The sequence below is a fragment of the Lissotriton vulgaris genome, chromosome 3_1 (genome assembly GCF_964263255.1).
Source record: "Lissotriton vulgaris chromosome 3_1, aLisVul1.2, whole genome shotgun sequence".
In the NCBI taxonomy this organism is placed as follows: Eukaryota; Metazoa; Chordata; class Amphibia; order Caudata; family Salamandridae; genus Lissotriton; species Lissotriton vulgaris.
In genome coordinates, this window is record NC_141689.1 from 311,670,367 (window position 1) to 311,693,507 (window position 23,141).

The 23,141-nt window shown below is 43.0% G+C and overlaps 1 protein-coding gene across 1 annotated transcript in view; it reads right to left on the reverse strand.

Annotated features, from left to right (window-relative positions):
- Positions 1-23,141, reverse strand: part of AMACR (alpha-methylacyl-CoA racemase) — a 508,826-nt gene that overhangs the window by 363,687 nt on the left and 121,998 nt on the right. Inside the window, exon 2 of the mRNA XM_086960506.1 lies at positions 9,647-9,905. Coding sequence (XP_086816632.1) covers positions 9,647-9,893 — 247 coding nt within the window. The 5' untranslated portion in view covers positions 9,894-9,905. The remainder of the gene's footprint in view (positions 1-9,646; positions 9,906-23,141) is intronic.

Sequence of the window (23,141 nt, forward strand, 5' to 3'; positions counted from 1 at the left end):
TGATTTTTTTGACCTGTACGGAGCGGACTCACTTTTGGGAGTTGGTTCCGCAGCTGGTGCAGGAAGTGTTGAGTAGATATTATACTCCTTCACTTGAGGTCAACATATTGAGCTTCGTTAAAGGAGTGAAGACTGAAAAACTGGAGCACAGGTTTGCAATCTAGTATAACTGTTTGCTTAAAAACAAATAGCTTCAGCTTGGAAATCAACTTGGGCTCCAACATCGTGGATGAAAGATTTGGTGAAGTGGCCTGGAGAGGACAACCTCAATACACTGCAGCAACAAGTGAGGGATAGAGTAATCATTATGATATGCGACAAAATCATCATAAAACGGAAGTCTCCTGATGGGTGCCCCAGCGCAACAATGTAACGGGTAACTGGATTCTGCATTGCCAGATCTCCCAGACTGGCACATGAGGACCCAAGATTCTAAAACCAGCTAAAGGACAGATATCTAGCTTCTTAGCTGTTTCCCCATCTCTCAAATTGTTCCATTTACAGCACATAGAAACCTTCCAGGTTGAGCTATGATTTATAAAAGTATGAAATAGCTCAATAGATATATACCTAAGGGGAATCACATATGCTTGCCCTTTGGAACTTGATAACTTTACCTACAGAGTATAAAACCTGGAGCTAGAAAATAAGACAGCACCTACAACTTGAATGACCAGTAAGTGACCCAGACTTAGTCTTAGTTTCCTGTTTTCCCTTCGGAAAATTCATAATATTGACCAGCTTAACACACAGTAACAAATTTCTTGGGAACAATTCAGCAGGTCGGAGTAAAATTTATATTATTGTTGTGAAATAGTAATGTCTTCAATTAGATCTCGCAAAGAAGGTATGTGGATTGATGGAGACTTCTTTGTCCACAGCCTGCAACCTTGCCTCGCTGGCAGATTTTGGAGTTTCATTTCAGAGACTAAGTCTGATGTTAAAACCTATGACTGGGTAGAACCTGGTTTCCATACCCGACCACGCTCCATCACAGTCTGCCTCAAACTGCTCCTAGGTCATGGTTTACTATGAACAGTTGACCTGGTTGGGTCTGAACGCTTTAAGCACTATTTTCTTTTTTAAATTTAAACATTCATATCTGTGCTTTCCTTATAAGATTTTTGTCGATTTGGTGTCATTTTATTTCTTAAAATGTACTCTTTTTTTCAAAATCAGTTTGGGATTTTTCTAGTGTTGTGATTTGACCTTATTGTTGTTTTGGTACTGCATACATACTTCACACATTGCCTCTAAGTTAAGCTTGTCAGCTCTGTGCTGCAGCTATCAAGAGGTTGAGCTCGGGTTTATATCGCGACTTTGGTGATTCACCCTGACAAAGATTATGTTTGTTACTTAAGGTGGGTAGTCACTCCCCTTAACTAACAACCCCATTTCTTATACATAACATCAGGACACAGTCATACCAAGGACTATCATACACATACCACTAGGAATAATTCATATTATATACCAATACTTTTTGTACAGAAACAACTGAGATAGACTACACATGTAAGATAGCAAGCAGGTGGCTAACTGGACCAGGACAAGGCTGGGGACATCGTAAGTAGGTAATAGTGTGAGTGGATGCATATTTGAGTAGCTAGATAATCAGATAAAGCACAGCGGATTGCAAACAAAGACCCGAAACTAGGTGTGGGTGAGCGTGACAGAGTGAGGACCTAATTGGAGCCATGAAATGCTCCAGAAGTCCTAGGAATATTAAATGTGCCTATTTGGTTCAAAGATAGACACATATGCTGCATAAAGTTATAGAACAGCTTAATAATCCTATGATTCGCCCCTTATTGGAAACATAGTAGACCATGGCTGTCAACTAATTATCAAGGGATGAAGCTTCTTTTCTCCTACAAAATAAATTTGCCAGTGCCTGGTGAAAAAAGCTCTGCCATTTGTTCTTGGGTGAATGGTGGAGTAGATCAAAGGACTAAATACAGCGAAGGTAGAAAGGAGCTTTCAAGATCCCAGCGCACCCCGGACTCCCAGATCTTCTAAAGGCTCATTTGGATCAACCATGACAGGCAAAAACATACAGAAACACCCCCACCGAGTCTGCCAAAATGTATCTTAATGTACCTTCATAGTAGGCACACACACTCATAGTACTATGTACTCCTGGGAGGTTGAGGCCTCAAGCAAGACACTGCTGGAAGGTTGAGGATGGAAGTGGTAATAAGCTCGGATTAAAGGTTAAATACGTGATTAAGTGAATGAATTAACGAATACAGTGGTAAACTGCAGCAGCATCAATTATTTGAAACAATAGATTCAGGGAGCACCTAATCATATATTTGGATACTGTCAATTATAATATTTAATTTCATTGTGGGTACAGAACAGTCTACGTGCGACTTTGATTACATTTATCCCCAGGTTTAAAAAAATACATGATAGTCCTCACAATATCAAAATGTTGTTAATGCATCCAAATAAATATATATCAGATATTGAAAGTAGTAACAAAATTATACAAATTCAGTTGTCAACATGTATGTTGCCTTTTTGTTTAAGTGATATTCAATTTATCTACATGTGGAAAGCTTCCAAGCGCTCCATGTTTATTACCCTGTCCTTTCAGCACTTAAAACAAATAAAGTATCTCTTTCAAATTAGTCTTACGCTAAGAAAATATTAATGTATGATTCATATGTTCAGTCTGAGTAATAAGTAAAGCACAATCTATCACATTATACTTAACATGATGAACATGGCTGAAGTGTTACTTAATAAGCAGAATGGGACTAGGCTCTATCACATGGCCAAAAAAGTACAAATAGAAGGGAAAACCTATCTGCGTAGGAAGTCAGTAGCCCTCGACTCCTGGTCACTGCGCCGCTCTCCCTATTGCTGCTGTCAGCTCCTCCACTCTGGAACAGTGCTCCCGGCATGACAGTCTCCTGTTAAACCATGCTGCCTGCTGCCCGCTGCCACTGGCCCACCTGCTCATGGTGGTCAAACTGTATTTATAATTGCATTTCAATTTGATGTGATGTTTCATATGTTATGTGATGTTTTAAATGTTATGTGATATGTGATATATGTGAAACATGTGATACATGTGATACATGTGATATATGTGATATATGTGAGTTGTTTTGTTATGTTTTATGCTTTGTTATGTGTTATGTCTTGTTATGTCTTGTTATGTCTTGTTATGTCTTGTTATGTCTTGTTATGTCTTGTTATGTCTTGTTATGTTTTGTTATGTTATGTTATGTTATGTTATGTTATGTTATGTTATGTTACAGGGTATTTGTAGAGCGTGATGCTACTCCTGGGAGTGCCCCGGCACTAGCGTAACTCCTTGACAGAGCAGTGAAACACAACAGCAGGCACCTCCTCTATTTTTGTGAGAGCCAAGTTTTTAAGATTCTCCTGAAACTAAGGAGGTCTTGTACCTGTCTCACGGAAGGTGGCAGGTTATTCCATACCTTCAAGGCTGCCACATGAAAGAAGCGTCCCCCTTATTAGACCAAAAGAACTTTGGCACGATCGTCAGGAGCTGGGTCGAAGACCACAAGGTTTTGAATGGTGTATACGGCTAAATTCTATTCTTAATATAAGGGGCCCAAATGTTGTAAAAGGCTTTAAAGGCGAGCACCAGGGCTTTAAAATGCACCCTGTTTTGCACTGAGAGCCAGTACGGCCTTTGCCGCTGCGTTTTGTACCACCTGCCAGCGGCCTAGTAAGTAATCAGGGAGGCCCCAAGTACAGCACGTTGACATAGTCCAACCTTGATGTAATCAAGGTTTGGACAACAGTTTTCCTATGTGAGATTGGAAGCAAGGGGAGGAAGTTCCTCATCGTTTTTAATAGCCCAAAACAAGTGCCGGCCACTGATGGATCTGGGACTTCATGAACATATGAGCATCCAGTTTCACCCCGAGGTTTTTTACGGTGGTTACTGGGCTTGCTGGAGGGGACAAATTCTGGGGCCACCATTCATCGCCTGGAGTATGTTGAAAGAAAATAATTTCAGACTTTTCTGAGTTGCATAGCAGTTGATTTTGCCTAAACCAGGCGAACACCTTTGCCAAGCACGTGTTGATTTAATTTCCTCTTAGCGTCTAATCCTTCTCGCAGGTAAACAACAACTGAGTGTCGTCGGCATAGGATATTACCGATATTACTTTTGCCCCATGGTCATCTGCCAGAGGTGTCCAACGGGGCCATATATATGTTGAACAAGGTTGGGCTTAGAACAGAGCCCTGTGGCACTGTTTGCTAGCAGCTTTCCAAGAAGGAGGAGAACCACCTAAGGACAGTGCCCCCAATGCTGCAGCCCTGAAGTCTGCGCAGACGTGAGTCATGGGGCACGGTATCGAAAGCCGCCGAAAGGTCCAATAATATCAATACAGCTTTTCCTCCTCTATCAAGAGTAGTTTTAAACATCTCGGAGACTTCCAGTAAGGCTGTTTCCGTACTAGAGTTGGCTCTCAATCCTGACTGGCTCGGATGTAGTACATGGGTTGCCTCTACAAAGTCAGTGATGACAACATTCACATACTTCTCCAAAGCTTTGGAGAAGGCAGCAACGATATTGAGCTATAATTGCTGACTACCGAAGGATCAGCTGAGGTTTTTTTCTTAGGAGCGGGAGGATTTTTCCATGTTTCCAACTATCAGGTATCAGTCCCTCAGACAAGGACAGTTACAAAATCCGCGTGACGGCTGAATTCAATATCTCGGCGATGGATGCCAAAGTTTTGGCAGGGCAGGGGTCAGAGGGAGAGCCGTAATTCAGAGCATTCATTATTTTAAGTGACATGGTCAGTGGCATTGGGGGGGGAACTCCAGAAGGGTCTCATCCAGAATTGAGGAGGCAGGGGAGGGCAGACCAGTATTGCCCTTGCCAGCTGGAGGCAAATCCCCAAACGAATCCTGGATAATTAATGATTCATCCATTCATAAGTAGAGGTGAAGGGGCTCTTTATTGCATTGGGGAAAGAAAAATCCTTTACAATCTTGAACAATTCCCTGCTGCTGTTCCCAGCTTGTTACATTTTTGGGCCAAAAATATTTTTTTCCCTCACGGACTTTGGCATAGTGGGCTTTCAGCGACAATTTATAGGCGATTTTATTCAGCGGACCAAAGTTTTTCATCCATACTCATTCTAGACATTTACACGCGCTTTTGCTTTTCCTTAGCGCCTCTGTGAACCATGGAGCTGAGGCTCTACAGTGTTCGGCTACTCGATTTTGGTTATGCCAGTTACTGCAGTTTTTCCCACTGCTGTTCCAGCTCTCTTGCCTCACTGTCAGCCCCTCCCACCTCCCAGGACTACAGATGGAGGCCGATGCGCAGCTCCAGTAAGGAGCCTTTGACCCCTGGTCACTGCGTGGCTCTCACATGTACTGCTGTCACTCCTTTTACTACAGGACTGTGCTCCCAGAGGTCCGTTTTGTCAGGGTGGGACAACTATATTTATAACTGTATTTACATTTGGGTATTTCATTTTATCTGTCTCTAGTTAATTTGGTGTAATTCCTCTTGCTTTTGTGTCATTTAGGTTAATTTCTGGTTTTATTTCTAATTACTGATTCTGCCCGTTGCCCTCCATGGCTGCCATTTTTCCCGCTCTGCCGTCCTCATGCCTCCCAGTCAGCCTCTGTAACCTCCCAGGACTACTCATAGAGGTCACTGCGGGCTGTGCCCGTCTGCCCCTGGATTACACCAAGACCCCTGGTCCTCCCACCATCTCCTGCGACACCACCAAGGACCTCCTGGCCCTGGAAGCCAGATGCTGCAACAACAACTGTTTCACGTCCTCCTCGCGATCAACCAAAGGCCCCTTCACCTGCCACCACTGCTGCTTCTCATAATACACAGGCCCACCCGCCCGCGCTGGATCCCACGCCGTTTCCACTCACGAGACAAAGCACAACCTAGAACCGCTCCAATGGATACTGCTATACGTATGTTCCCTCTGCAAGCATGCAATGGAAATCTGGGACATCATCCCCATTTCTCCCTTGATGTGGCCTTCATCACTGAAACTTGGCTCAACCTCACAGCGAACCCCGACAATCACCACTGCCACACACGATGTATACAAGATGATACACTGAGACAGTGCAAACAAACACGGTGGAGGCATCGCCATAGTTTTCAAGGAAACCATCCGATGCACCATCATCACCCCTCCTGAAACACCTCAACTTCCACCTACAAATCAACGTCAAGATCCCAATAAGAGGCCCCCTAGCTTACAGACCACCTGGACCCCAAGCAGCCTTCTGCAATGCCATCTCCAACCTCATCACACCCCTCACCATTGTCTACCACCACTATGTCCCGCTCAGTGACCTCAATTTCCACATTGATGACACCAACAACACCTCCCTCCTAGTGAACCTCAACAACATCGGCCTCACCCAATTGGTCACTGAACCCACGCACAAATCCGGCCACAAACTCAACGTCATTTTCACCACCAAGCAGCAGACTCAAATTTACCCACATCAGAGAACTCAGCTGGACCAGCCACACCATCGTACACTTTTCCATCTCCAGCAGAGCTCAGCACACCACCACCAAGCAGCACTACGGCACCCACCGAAGCTGGGATAAAGTCACTGAGACTCAATGGACTCAGGGCCTCCGCACCTCACAACCCAGAACTTCAGCATACCTCGACCAGGCCGTCCAAAACTTTGCCGTCTAGATCAACAAATGCACAGATGGAGTCGTCCCACTGAAACCAGCAAAAAACAGCCTCTAAACAGGCCAGCTGGTACATACCAGAGCTCAGAACCATCAAGCGCAACTGCTTCTGCCTCGAGACGCGATGGCTCCCTTAAAGGACCCTTCAGACAGAGCCACACACAAAGCAGCCCTCTGCAACTACCGCATGCGACTGAAGGAAGTCAAGAGAGCAGCCATCACCAACCGCATCGACATTGCATCCAAATGAATGAAGGAACTATTCAGAATCGTCAAGGAATTCGCAAACCTGTCAGCCACAGAGAACACCATCCACCCCTTACAAGAACTCTGTGACTCCCTCTCAGACTACTGCCACAGCAAGACTGCCACTATCTACAACAATTTTGACCCCCAACATAAACACCCTCAAGCAACCTGCCAGCGGGACGATAACCACCTGGTCTCCAATCCACGCGCAGACCTCCTCTATCATCTGGTTGTTCATCCACTCTAGGGCACCCACCAACCCCTACCCCCACCAGCTCTTCAAACTCAGAGCCTTCGAATCAGCACAGAGCTTACCAGCATTCTCAACACCTCCATCTCCACAGCAACCTTTTCAGATGGCTGGAAACTTACAGAGGTCAGACCCTCCTGAAGAAACTCTTAGTGAATCCCAGCGACCTAAAACATTACCAACCGATTTCCCTGCTTGTCTACCTGCCCAGAGTACTTCAGAAAGTCATCAACCAACAGCTTACCAAATACCCGAAACTCAACCACCTACTCAACGCGATGAGACCACGCTGCTTGCCGTCAGAGACAACATCCGATCTCTCCTCGACTCCTGAAAAACTGTTGCCCTGATCCTCCTTAACCTGTCCGCTGCGTTTGACACTGTCTCCCACCGCACCTCATCAACAGACTGAATCTCCAGCATAAAGCAAAACGCCCTCAAGTGGATCACTTTTTTCCTCTCAGGTCACACACAGAGCATCGAACTGCCTCCCTTCACCTCCGCACCCAAAGCTAACACATGTGACGTTCCTCAAGAATCATCCCTCAGCCCCACCCTGCTCAAAATCTACATGAACCCCCTCTCAGCTGTCATCAGATCCCACGGCCTCAACATAAACTGCTACACGGAGGACATTCAACTCATCCTCTCAAACAACGAGGACCCCGCCAAAGCCAGCTTTCTCGGCCCCATGACCGACGTTACCAAATGATTGAAAGACAACTGCTTCAAACTCATATCAACAAAATTGAGGTACTGACCTTCAGGAAAAAAATCCTCCACATAGGGCAACAGCTGGTGGCCAGCAGAACTCGGACCAACCCCCACACCAATGGACCACGCAAGCAACCTTGGTATCATCCTTGAAAGTCAACTAACCATGAAACAACAAGCCAACATAGTCGCATTCTCTTGTTTCTACACTCTCTACATGCCCCACAGAATCTTCAGATGAACCCAAATCAACACCAGGAAGTCTGTCATGGAGGCACTAGTCTACGGCAACCCTTTCTACGCAGGAATCTCCACCCAACTCCTCAAAAGACCACAGACAGACTCATTCTGGAACTCCCCATAGACCCGCATAACCCCACACCACAGATACCTACCCTGACTCCCCATCCAGAAGGGATGCGAGTTCAATATCTTTACACATGCATACAAAGCTCTACACAACTAAGGATCATCCAACATCAACCATCAACTGAACTTCCACCAAGACGCCTAATCTCTGCCTCACTCGCCCTCACGCACACCCCCGTATTCACCACAGCCACAGCGGGGGCCGCTACTTCTCTTACATTGCCAGCAAGACCTGGAACAATCTACCCCTCCACCTCTGAATGAGCACCCTCCCTGGCGAACTTGAAAAAGAAGCTCAATACCTGGCTCTTCGACTGAGACACAGCACCCTCAGGGCCCAGATATCCCTAGGGGTGACAGGTTGGAGCATTAAAAATGCTGATTGAGTGACTGATTCCGAGCAGACTTGTCTCTGTTCTAGTATAGTCTCAACCCACTCAGCTTAATAAGCGTAATTGTGATGTCCACAATCCCACGTACACAGCTCCAACTGTACAGTGACGCCATTTTTACTAAACGCACTACTGCACTCATGTTAACGCTCATCCAAATAACTTTGGTCTTATGCAGATCTCTGTCTAACTTTGATTTCCTGACCTCGATCCTACAAAATGTGTCACTGGTTGCTGAGCTACCTTCATTAATGTGTCAAGGGTTGCTATTCCCACAATGTTGTATACTCCGTCCTGATGATGTCCTGTGTCACTAACCTCTTTCGGGTTGAAACGTCGACTTCTTTATAACTCTGGATTAATAGAGGAAGCCAACAATTGTAGCTCCTCTCCATTTAACTCTCGAATCCCATTGCTTTTTTACATCCTTTACTATTGTTTCTATTCATTATTTTCACATTTGAATCATACAAGCACAGTTCTGCGTACCCTTGCACTATTTTAGCACCTTTTATTTTTACTGCTAATCCCTAGTATTTATTTTGTTATACTAGCTTAATGCATCTTTGTGTATCCAACATGGCATGCTATTTGATGTACTTTTTGCATAACTTAAATCCACTGTCTGGCTGTGTGAAGTAGGATTTATTTTAAACTTGCATAGTCATACAAAATACATAAATTAACATGAAAGAAACATTTGATGTGTTCACAAGTACAACAGAGGTTCTGTGTGGTAGAGAACTCAAAGTAAACATCCACAGATTGTCACGACAGACTGGTTTAACTTGTTGTCACTCAGGTTTCATGGGATACTGGGCAGGCAACTTATCTAGTAAATACACTGTTCCATCACACCTTAGTTAGGTTTTCCTATGTAAATTCCATAACCAACGTACATAAGGCTTCAAAGGTTAATAATATTTGCATATAAAAATGGCTCGATTCATTTGGTTTACATGAAAGCGGAAAGTAGTATCTTACCTTGTCGAAATGGTTCAATAAGTACATCTGACTTCTCACACAATTTCTTTAGCACTGTTACTCCAGCTGGGCTCTTCAAATTTATGGCTATTGATCTTTTGCCGCGGGCCATTGAGTCAGCGGGCCCTATGCTCTTCATTTTATCAACTCTGATTACTTGGGCCCCAAAATCTGCAAGAATCATTCCACAGTAAGGAGCGGGAGCAAGGCCAGCTAGTTCTAGGACACGAATTCCTTTCAAGGCCATTTTTCTTCTTACCTAAAAAAATAAAAATCACAACATTTCACTAAGGAATTAACCTGAAATGCCAGCAGGAACATGCTGCTGCTTATGGGGATCTGTTCTTGGTTTACCTCTAATGTTGATCTGTGCACAAATATTATGGTTGAAGTTTAGGTGATAAATAGTCTACAATATTTTCAAATGTAATTCAGATAGCACAAATCACTTTCAAGTTTATATGAACAATGTTTTTTAGATATAGAACCGGCAGTGCAAAGATATGGTATTGTTGAGATAATAATCACCATTCCCTTCTGGATTTGGGTGCACTGAAAGGCAGAATATACAGAACAGTGCTTTAAAATATTTTTAATAATAATCTCAAAACCCCACTGGGATGCTTCTAAGCTGCGTAGTGCAGTGTAATGGATGAGTGTCAAAATCCAACTTTTGTACACCATGCAGTAGACAATTCTAATGGATCAATCACTAACCAGGGGCTAAGACCTCTCTGAGCCATGCAGGTGTACATATGGAGAATTACTGATATGGCACCACAGCACCCAATTCTGTGACGTAGCACTGTGTTGCATTTTCTATTAGGTACTCAGAAACGTGGCTGATTGGTAACAAACAGTTTAAGATAAAGTTGTTTAATTACAAACAGAAAACAAATCAGTGAAAAATGCAAGAGTTTTGTAAAAAAAAAAAAAAAAGTAAATAATACAATAAGATGCACTCCAGAAAGGGGAAGAAGTACATTGGCAAGTAAAGCTGGGGAAAAAATTGATGGAATAAAACTAACAGAGGAAGCACAAACAACAATAAGAATGGGAATCGAATGGATGATGAAGTGACCTAGAGTTTGAGGCACCATAATGTGATAGTATGCAAGAGGCCTTTATCCCAATTAAAATGTTTTACATGGACTACTAAAGGGAGGAAAAGATTATAACCAAATGAATGTTGGAAACAAATGATTTCAACACATTTTGTATCAAATACAGATTGTATAGTTTCAAACCAATCGCATTCAAAACAATGGATTCACAGAAGTTGTATTTTTAACCCCTTCCATGCTGATGACGAACCCCAGCCGTCATGCACTACGGTGCTCGTGTGCTGATGACGGCTGGGGTTCGTCACGGCCCGCCCCTGTTCGTGCTGTTTACAGCACACCAGGGGAATCGCGGCCGCATCGAAGGCGTTAAACAAATTAATAAGAAATGCAAGAAAAACAAATCTCAATAAGAAATTAGCTAGACTGGATTCGATCTGTATGACCACAATATGCTGTATTCTCAAAGGACTTCTGACATTCACAACTTCATCTCCCATCAACCTCAAGCATCAGGAAAAACAGTCTGAACACCTGGAACACAACAACATGAAGAATACTTGAAGGATTTTACGATTGCCATGCTCACTAAAATCTGACAAATGGGACTAAAAAAATACAGACTTTGGTCTAACCCTTTCGCTGCGGCGGCTATTCCGCCGCAGCGCTAACAGGGCGGGGCGGCCGCGCGGCGGCCGCATGCTGGTGACAGAACCGCTCCGTCACCAGCCGCGGTTGAGCTGTGTTCGTGACGGAGCGGTTCCGTCATGGCCCGCCCCGCTCAATAGAACGCGCCGCACGGCGCAAAATCAGCGCCGCGCAGGCGCGGCGGCCGGGCCATGACGGAACAGCTCCGTCATCAGCACAGCGCCACCGCAGCTGATGACGGAGCGGTTCCGTCAGCAGGGGAGGGGTTAAAGATTCTTGTTCACTGTTTTTAGAACATACTGGTTTGTTGGTCTTGCTACTTTTACCAGATTTTAAGCTACCAATTCTGTGAACATAAGGAGGCAAAAACAAGTGTTAAAAATGTGTGAAACAAAACTTTACAGGCATTTTAAAGTTGAGCCAGGATGTTTGTTAAAGTGAGAAGTGTGCCATTTTTTGAACGGTATAAGAACTGGTTTTGCCTATTCCAAATCGCATGTAACATAATAAGAACACGTTGTCTGTAACCTGAAAACATACATTATGAATATAATTTAAAGTCAAGAAAAAATGCAATCTTTTCCTGTAGATTGAAACACATCTATTCACCAACTTGATCAATTTCACTCTCCTCTGTCATAATACCAAAAACCTTGTAGAAGTTCATACAAGTAAAACAATTCTATTTTTGACGAACGTATTTTTATTTTGCAACAAAAAAAGCACACTAGAATGCTCCATGATGCACTTCACATCGGAGTTCTTGTTCACGAGTATCTTGTATTAGCACTTCTGAAATAATAAATAGCATAGTAAAAAAAAATGCCTTTACGCTGCACCTCTACCTATGGAATCGGGTGGCGGTCTACCCAGGCACTTCGCTTCAAGCTCATTTAAATGCTTTTCTGAGGAGCTCCATCTTGTTCGCACCTGGTTCATCAACTTGTCACCAATATGCAAAAGTACATGAACCAGCACATGCTCAACAAGGCTGTATGGCATTAAAACGTATGCCTTTACCACTCATATCGCTTTACCACGCATGTCTTTGCAATGAAAATGTAAGTATATACAAGGTAAGTGAAACCATATTATATAAAATGCTGAAGGAATGGGCCTCTAACAACTTAGAAGCATCAATGAATATGGTCTGTATCCTGATTAAATATGCGGAAATTGACAGGATAGAAATTGTCCGTCAGATAGATGCATTAAATCAGGAACTGGATGCTATGGAGCAGCAGGAAACAATATGCGAAGTGAGAGAGGATATAAAAAAGCGCCTGGATAAGCATGAAGAAGTTATTAAAATGTGCAAAGTGTTCAAGTTTGCGCGTGACAAAGCTGTCTACAAAAATGGACGTATTTTTACTTTTTCTAAGAAATTTGATAATGTAAAAACGCCAGGCGCTAACATCTAAAGTACCCAAATCACCTACTGCTCAAGCTCCGGCAACAATAAATACAGATTCATCCGATACTGACCTCAGTTCAATATTGAGTAGTGTTGAATCGGAAGATGAGAATCAGAGAACTGTGCTTGAACAACCCCCCAGTTGATTTACCCCATCTGAGAAATTGGGGTTTTTGATAGAGGACAGACGGCACACACTAAGGCCGAGACCACCCCAAACGAAAAACAGAGCCAACGCAACAAATGTCGCAAACAGAGGAGGCTACATGAAGAAGACAAGAGGGAGGGGGAACCTTCAATCCAAATAAATAACACCACTAAAGATGTATCCAATACTGTAATCAATCTAACAGAATTGGATATGAATGCTGCCGAGACTCAGCTTTTAGCTTTGGGCCTATCCTTTTGCCCTAAAGTTGGTTTTAAATATGTGCAGTCCCGCATCAACATCTTCAAATGTATACGCAAATTAAAGTTAATCAAATTCTTTAAGCTAAATAAAGCCAACAATGCAGCTAGTAACATCACAGGTAACTCTCAACCTAGTAGGAACATTCAAGTTTCGGATTTTCCCACTCTTAGAGCTATGTTTTCCTTATCTGATGAAAGTAATGAATCTACTTATGAAACACAGGAAAAACTGCAGCAAATGGGTATCTACAGTGAGAGTGTAGCTAAGAGTCCATTTGGCCCCAGATCTACCTTTGTACCTATGATGCAAAGGACGCCATTGATGTTTTCAGTGATTGCATGATAGAGGATTTGAAGGAGCTGAATCGGTCCATTACTTCTAATCTAAAGCAGAGAAGGTGTACAGAGAAGCAATATTCTAATCTGATCCGCAAAATTAATGATCATGGTAATATCATTGTTAACAAAGCAGATAAAGGGGGAAATGTAGTCCTTTGGCCTAGGGATATGTACAATAAAGAAGCAGAGAGTATCTGAATGACCCAACTTGCTATAGAAGAACTTCATACAATGAACTATCCAAGGTAAAGGAACTGGTCCATAAACAGTTGGCACAATGGAAAAGGGAGGGTTTGATTAGCAAAAAGGAGTTTTTATTCTTGAAAAGAGATCACCCATCACCCCCACCCTTTATTTCCTTCCGAAAGTTCATAAATGCGTATCTCCTGTTCCTGGACAGCCGATCGTTTCTGCACAAAATGGGCTTTTGGAACCTATGTCTAAATATGTTGACTTTTTTATTCCTGAATATGTGGAAGCTCTTCCTTCTTACATTAGAGATACTGCCATTTCCTGACGAAACTAAAGGAGGTTTCTTGGAATTCTGAGTGTTATTTTATTGTAATGGACATCTGCTCACTCTATACCTCTATCAATCATCAAGATGGATTATATGCTATCCAACAGTTTTTATCAGATAGAGACATTAAATTTCATCAACATAACAAAATGTTAGTTAAAATGATTGAGATGTGCCTGAGCAATAATTTTTTCCTATTCAATAATGAGGTTTTTCAACAACTGCGGGGTGTGGCTATGGGGGCATGCGTGGTTACATGTAGGCTGGTGGGAGAAGCATGTTCTCGATCACACACCCCCTTGTGATGTTGAAACAGGGATCATCCATATGTGGTGTTTCATAGATGATGTTTTTATAATTTGGCCTGGGTCTAGGTCAACTGCTATGAAATTTGTTGACGACATAAATATCAATACGCTTAATATGAAATTTACTGCCACGATTAATAAAGAGAGAGTCGAGTTTTTGGACATAGAAGTCTGTTATCAATAATGAGATTCACACTAAAATGCACAGGAAAACAACAGCTGGTAACTCGGTTTTACATGCCTCTAGTGCCCATCCTCGTCACCTTATTAAAAGCATCCCCTATGGGGAGTATTTAAGAATCCAAGAATATGCAGCAATGAAACTGATTTAAATGAATGTTTGGATGAATTAGTCAAGAGATTTATGGCTCGGGGTTACAAACTATCTGATCTAAAGGCAGCTATGAATAAAATGTACAAAATAAGTGAAAAACCTCCTCAGGCTACTATCACTGATGCAAGCTCTTGTAATACAGGTGTATCCCCTGTCAGTGATGATATGACAGTTAGATTGATTACCACTTACAGCTGTCATGAAAAGAAGGTTAGAAATATCCTCAAGTCTAATTGGCCTATATAGAAAACGGATTCTGTTGTAGTATTTAATTCTTATATTGCACTGAAGTGGGCACTTGCCCTTGATGTTTTAGGAATTGATTTATCATTAATTATAATTGTGTATATTTATAAAATTTTGCAATAGATTTATTATGTGGTATTATAGTAACCCTATTTTGTGTTTTTATTTTCCAACTATATTTTTGCTGGCCACATGGTACAATAATCTTTGAATCTGTGGTTCCCAATAGTATTTTGTCACTTTTCATTGAAGTAGTGGGAGGAGTATTTGTATAACCTGAACAGTATTTAAACACATATGGTCTTGGGCATGTCATGTGATCAAGTCCGGTGTTTCCCGGTCGAAATGAGTCATGCTGCTGTCTTGGATAAATAAAGCACTGCATTTGTAAAAAGAACCTACAAAGTGGTCCGTACCTGTTTTTTGCGACACCATCATCGTTTTCAGGATCGCGGAGCATATATATATATATATATATATATATATATATATATATATATATATATATATATATATATATACATACATACATACATACATACATACATATATATACACATGCATTTATATTCACTGAAAAAGAACTAAAGGTTACAGGCACGTCATAGTTGGGCTCCGTTTTCACTCGTACAAAACCATAGAAATTCAGCAGTTCTAGTTATCTGTGCTAACTATAACTTACGCACCCACCATAATGCACTGCTTATGACCTCACATATTACATCTCTCATGACATGGTCGACCTATGATTGATGATACCTCAAATGATATCACTGATTACATCACTGGTGACATCATTGCACGAGAGTGTTTCGTAAACATTTCCGAGACTTACAGATATAGACTAAGCTACAGCATAAGTTAAATCACTATTCTTTCTATACTAGTAATCAGTCATACTACTTCTAACATATATCATCTGAGTGCCTGTGTGACTGTCTGTATCAGTGTGTGAGTGAATGTCAGAGTGGTATGTGAGTAGCTGTATGGGTGGGTGAGTGAGTGGCTGTGAGAGTTGCTGTATTGGTGAGGGTGTTGGTGTGTGAGTGGCTGTAAGGGTGGGCGAGTGGTTGTATGGATGTGTGAATGGGTATGTAAGTGGTTCTGTGGTTGTGTGAGAGGTTGTATGGGTGGGTGAGTGTTGTGTCTATGGCTGTATGGGTGAGTGGCTGTGTGAGTAACTGTATTGGTGAGTGAGTGGCAGTGTGAGTGGCTGCATGGGTGAGCATGTGGGTGTATGAGTACCTGCATAGGTGAGTGAGTGGCTGAGTGAGTTTCTGTTTGGATGATTGAGTGGGTGTGTGAGTGGATGTAAGGGTGTATGAGTGTGTGTGTAATATTTTGCATGGCTGTATGACTGGATGTGCGAGTAGCTGTATTGGTGACTGAGTAAGTGCATGAGTGGCTGTATGGGTCCGTTAGTGGATGTGTGAGTGACAGTAAGGGTAAGTGAATGTGTAGGTGGCTCTATGGATGAGTGGTTGGTTGTGTGAACACCGGTATGGATCTGTGAATGGGTGGGTGAGGAGTTGTGTGGGAATGGGTGTATGAGAGGTTCTATTGGGTGTGAGTGGGTGTTTGAATGGATCTAAGGATGATATCAGTGATGTCATTTGAGAGGTCGTCAGTGTTGCCACTAACCATATCATGAGTGATGTAATACGCGAGGTCCTAAGCAGTGTATTGCGGGGGCTTAAGGTGTAATTTGCTCCTTTAACTATAACAGCGGAATTTATATGGTTTTGTATGAGTAAAATCTGAATCTAACTATTACGTCCAGGTAGCCTCTGGTTTTTACAGTGAATTTTTTAGGTGTTTTAGAATTTTATTTCCTAACTATAACGTCCCTATAACCTTTGTTTTTAAAGTGAATTTCTAAAGTTTTGTAATTTTATTTCCTAACTGTAACCTGTAACTTTTGACAGTGAGTGTGTGTGTGTGTGAGTGCATGAGTGTCCCAGTGGGTCTGTGAGTGCATGAGTGTTTCAGTGGGTGAGTGAGTGGGTGTGTCAGTGTCTGTGTGGTAAATAAAGCTATATTCCCTTTAGGTAAATTGATCTATCTTTAACCAACAATCAATCTTGCTGCCACACGCAAATCGAGTATTACCCCACCAAACTCAATTGCCCACCATACAAACGATTGGACCATATAAAACGAGGTATAACACAGGTCAAATAAAAATAAATGCATTTTTTTATTTGTTATTTTTAAAAAGATTATGGGTTTTAATGGAAGACATCATCCTTATACAATTCATCATACTAATACTAAAACAAGACAAGTTAAAAATTAATCAATAACACATCATAAAAGGAAGAGTCTGAGTGGATCGGTGAGTGAGTGCGTGAGTGTCTGATTGGGTCTGTGAGTGCGTGAGTGTCTGATTGGGTCTGTGAGTGCATGAGTCTCCAAGTGTGTCTGTGAGTGGATGCCTGAATGTGAGTGGGTCTGAGTGGCTGCATGAGTCTGATTGGGTTTGTCAGTGGGTGTATAAGTGTCTCATTGGGTCTGAGAGTGGATGTGTGAGTGTTTGAGTGCTCTCTGTTTTGCCCTCTTCTTCTCTGTGTTGCCATTCCTGCTAGTTTTGCTCCCGTTTTGCCCTTCCTGCTTGTTTTTCTACACTCTGTTTTTCAGCTCTGTTTTGCCTTTTCTTCCCTGTTTTGCCTTTTATGCTCATTTTTCTGCCGTCTGTTTTGCCCTCATCTTCTCTGATTTGCCTTTTCTGCTGGTTTTTCAGCTCACTGTTTTAGCCCTTTCTGCTTGTTCTTTTGCCGTCTGTTTTGCAGTCTTCGTCTCGGTTTTTCTGCTCTCCATTTTGCCTCCTATGATCCTGGGGACCCCCACTTTCCTGGGGGTTTACTGATATTAAGGAGGGGCGCAGTGACCTCCCTCCACTGAGCTCCAAGAGCCCCAGGGACCACCCCCAGGTTTTTTTAAACCAAAGGAAGGGTGGGCGCACAGATCCCTCCCTTCCTGTGGCTTTCATGTGCTATGGGTACTACCACCTACCTACCCAAATACATTTATTAAAGTGGAAGGGGGCCTGGCAACAAACGGCACAGAGCCCCATCTGCTGGGGCCCGGCCAACTATCCATGATTCCCTGGTCCCAGCCCAGTGAGCAGGATTGGGACTGTGTGGTCTAAGCTGGATCCCTGCGTACTGTGCAAGCCAGCATTGCTATTGAATACAGGGAGCTGCTGGAAATGCAGCTCCCTGAGCACAAGAGCAATAGTTTCATTTCTTTCCCTTCCAGGATGTCTAAGGGCAGGGAAATCCCTGCCAGGATGTCTAAGGGCAGGGAAAGAGATGAAACAGCTGCTTCCGGCGGACGGAAGCACTTTGACAGCTCCCACCAACTGGAACCAGAGTGTTTAATTTTGCTTGGCAGGAGCTGTCCCGAAAAGCAAAAGTAAACAGCTATGTCCCGGGGTTGGGAGGCAAGGGACATAGCAGAGCCAGCCTTGAGAGGGTGACAGTCCCAAGAGCAATTAATGGTCGGCCCTTAGGATATGGTGGTCCCCAGGGTCATCTCTGAACCGGGATGTGGTACCGGGGGGGGGGGTTCAGAAGGCCCCCCCCATTACTTTCAATTTAGCCCTGGGGAAGTGGTGGTTCACAAGGGGTCCAGTGAAAGCCCCCCATTACTTTCAATTCAGCCCTAGAAAGGTGGTGGTCACCGGGGCCCAAAAGGCCCCCCATTACTTCAAATTTGTCCCAAGGAGGTGGTGGTCCCCAGGGGGGTCCATGAGGTCCCCCGTTACAATGTTCATAAGCCCAGGAGAGGTTGTGGTCCCTAGGCAAAGGAAGCCCTTGGGAGGGGCCCATGTTGCCCTCTCAATAATTATTTTGTTTAAATCATTTTATGCCCCCGTGACCTGGCCCACTCAGGGGCCCTTTTTAAAATAAGCGAAGGAGCCTGTGCTTGTTTTTTTTTTTATTTTTGCTGTGCTTTCGTGAATTTCACAAATTTGCAGCAAAACGTAAAAAATTAATCTTTTCTCCCAAGCTGGAGGACCACTGGGACCCCACTGCTTGGGAGTCAGGGTATTCAGTTTAAAAACACTCATTGTCACTGGATGATGTCCTCAGTGATGTCATTTGGGATGTCATCAGTGATGTCACTGACAAAGTCTTGAGTGATGTAATTTGTGAAATCATGAGGAGTGCATTGCTGGGCGTGAATTATAGCTAGCTCAGCTAACTTTAACTACTAAATTTCTCTGGTTATGTGGGTATGAAATTTGAGCCTAACTATAACGTTCCCTATAACCTTTTTGTTTTTCAGTGAATTTTTCTATTTCCTAACTATAACAGCCCTGTAACCTTTCGTTTTTTTCAGTGAATTTCTAATGCTTTTTAAATGCTAATTTTTAACTATAACTATCCTTTGTTTTTTTCAGTGAATTTCTATGTTTTTTTAAAGTAACAATGATGTTTGCAGAAATGTGCAGAAAGGGGGCAGGGCCTCTGACCAGCTCTAAGGAATCCCACAGTGTAGGACTTACAGAAAGCACAAGGATGGCTTCTGGGTCCCCAAGGTCCTTTAGTATCCAAGAGAATTTCATTCCTCAACCAGTAGTGTGCCAGGATACGCATTTGAAGAATGGTGAAGAAAGGAGGAGTAGCAAACCAAAGCCTCTTTGCAAACTGACTGTGTGAGACTTGCTAGGGGTTACAGGAGGGGTAGTTTGTCCACAACAACCGGCAATAGCCAAGGGGACTTCATTCCCTAACTAGTACTATGCCAGGAGGTGCACAAGAAGAGTGGTGGAGAGAGGACGCCCTTGATAATTGCACTGGTAGTGCCTGTATGATTCTATTAGTGCCATGCCAAGGACGCACTGCGAATACCAGGTGTTTTTGACAAAGTATATAACTCAAATATATAGTCATCAGTCAGTCAAAACACTTTATTTGATTAATTAAAATAATAAAAGACAATATAAAAGCATTCTTGTTGATATATAAAATCATTCAATCAATAATAACAAGCATTGTACAAAAAGGGGTTTAAAACAGTTAAAAAGCCCAAATAAAACATCAAATAAAAATCAGCCAGGGTTGTTCTATACAAAAATTATCTTTTGCTATTGATTCGTACAGCAGCCACCAGAAAGCTAGTAACAGAGAATATAACTCTGGTACTGCTTAGCATCTGGAGAAAAGTAAGAGCGGGCCTGACTTGCATAAAGCCTGCCTCTCTAAGAGTTGGCAATAAAAACTTTTTACGAATCTCCGCATAGAAGTCACAGAACATGATAAAGTGCGTTGTGTCTGGTCTAGGAAAGTTGTCACAACTACAGGGATCGATGATTTCAGGTTTACACCATTTGGGGAGAACGCCAAGGGACAAATGGATTAAGTTGAACCGAAATCTAATTAAAAGCTGGCGATGGAAAGGTCTAGTGACAATTTTTAAGTATGGTTCGAGGGAAGGTGAGGTTAGCAATACGTAATTGGCTTAAACACATGGTTTCAGTAACTCTGACTCCACCCGTTCCATTGTCAACATAGTAAGAACATTTTTCTTAATCCAGCATATGTCCTCCCTGGTAATAGAGTTCGGTGAGGTGTAAAGCTCAGGGCGCCCACATTTAGTAAACGTAGCTTTAATATACATTAACCATGGCACCCTGATGACCCTATCCAGGGAAAGAGAATTGTGTAAAATTTGATGAGTCAATGTGATTTCTTGGTTCAACCAGGTCAGCGGCGCAGCTTTCAGCTGATCAGTAACGTAGCCCAGTCCCAATTCCGTGTGGAGCGAATAAGAAGGGGTAGATTGAGGTACAGCCAAAAGCGATCAAGAATTTATTTTCTGCCACTTGGATCTTTTCGTGTGATGTGTAACCCCAGACCGAAGCGCCATAAGTAGCTATGGCCAGGCACTTAGCTTTAAAGACATTCAAGAGCGCCTCCTTCGGTCTTGCCCCCAGCCGCTTTGCAAAGCCCATCAATGCTGCAGTGGACCTTGCTACAGCATTACTTTTTGTGTTCTGTTGGGGTCCCCAGGTGCCCTTTTCATCAAAAAGTATCCCCAAATAAGTAAACACAGGGACCTTGGTAACCTCAGCTCCATTACAAAAAAGGGATGTAGCTCAATACTCCTATGGCGTTTACTAGCCACCATAACGTGTGATTTTTTACTATTAACCTTCAAATCCAGCGATCCCATAAAGTCCACGAAGGAATCCACCAACCTCTGGAGGTCAAGGACAGTACGGGACTAGAAAACGGCGTCGTCCGCGTACAGAAGACCTGGGATTACCGAGTCTCCTACACACGGTAAGTCCAGAGAGGCCCCTGCCAGAGATTTCTCCAAAGCATTAATATATAAGGTAAGAAGGAGGTGGGCCGGAATACAGCCCTGCTCAACTCCTCTCACTGAGCTAAAATGGGTAGTGCATCTACCATCCTGTGTGACCCTGACTGAAGCTAAAAGCCCCTGACGGAGGACAGCTACAAAATTTACCAACGGTGGATCGATACCTAGATCCAACAAAATTGACCAGTGTTTTTCCCGGTTGACCAGGTCAAAGGCTGAGGAGAGGTCCATAAAACCCATATAAAGGGACCCCTCTTTGGCCAATGTGTATTTATTTATCAGAAGATGCAAGTTAAGACATTGATCTGGGGTGCTTCTCTTCTCCCTGAAGCCATATTGAAGGTTGGAGAGGACCCCTCTGGTATCCAGCCAATCTCTCAATTTACGAAAAAGGACTCTGCCCAAGATTTTAACAGCAGAGTCTATAAGAGAGATTGGTCTATAACAGGAGGGGTCCCCCCTGTCCCCCTTTTTGAACACCGGTATTTTGATTGAGGTGGCCCAGGATACCGGAAACCCCTTTTCACTAGAAGCATTATAGACGTTGGTGAGGATCTCTGCCCAGAAGTTAGGGTAGGTACTATACAAATCCGCTGGGACCCCATCCAGTCCCGGGGCTTTGTTTTTATACATTTCTTTTATTGCCCCTTGTACCTCCTCCACTTCAAATGTTAAAAGGAGTGATAACTGATTAAACACCTTAGGATTTTCCCCATGTCCCTGGCCCCCGTAGCCATAGATCTCACTAAAGTGTGAGAGCCAGTGTTCATCTGGGATGACACAATCCAGAATAGGGTTCTCCGGGCCCGAGAATAAAGAGTGGTTGATAGTTGCCCAAAACTTACTACTATCCCTCAGAACATCCATTGATAAAAGGTTGCTCCACGCCTCGTCTTTGATCTCTTGCTTCCGCGTAATATTAGCCATTTTATATAGTTTCCTAACCCTACGGACAGTGTCCCTGTCTCTAGGTCTCTTCTTCAAGGCTAGAAGTAAGTCATCATGGGCTTTGGTGCAACTAGTATCAAAAATGTATGTGTGTAAGCACAGGAACAGAGAATGAATCAACCTAAATAGGTCGCATTGGACATCATTAGGGATTTTTTAGGAAGCCCTCACTCACCACCATCTCTTTGCGGATCCAGCAATATCACAGGCTATCTCACACACCTCTGAATGGGAAAAACTAACGGAACAAAAGCGAGAAAGAATTCGTACAATATTACACAGGACTATTCTGAAGCAATATCTTACAACCAATACCGCTCCAAGAGGCCTTCTTGTAACCAATGCACCACGCATTTTTCTGAATTATGCCACATTCCGAAAGGAATTGGCTATGATAGCATGGCACTGTACTCGTGATTGGTTGGTTGGTTTTAATTCTAAAAACCGCATCACGCCTGTCTGAGGCACTAATGGTTGAAATCCAACAAACCGAGGCCCATTTTAAAACAACGATAACTGGCTACAAAAAGAAGTTGGACGAAATTAATAAAGAACTGGATGAATACAAAGACTCATTGATGCAATCAAAGGTCACAAAATTTCAGAAAGACCTTAAGAAATTTCAGTTCGATAATGTGTATCCTTACTCAGACCCAGACTACACTGTCCCACATAGAGACCCCAAAAAATAAGATGATTCTGACAGTAATTCTTCCAACAGTAACACATCTAGCAATCATAGCCAGAAAGGACGACGAGGTGGTAGAGGCAGGTTTAACTATCACAACCAACAACCACGTTGGCCACCATATGGTACACCAGGGAAAGCCCACCACCCCTGGTCTTCCAACAACCACCATCTTTTCCCATGATGGGCTGGAATCCATACATGCAGTACCACTTTCCCCAAAACCAACATCAGATGCCTTTTTTAGA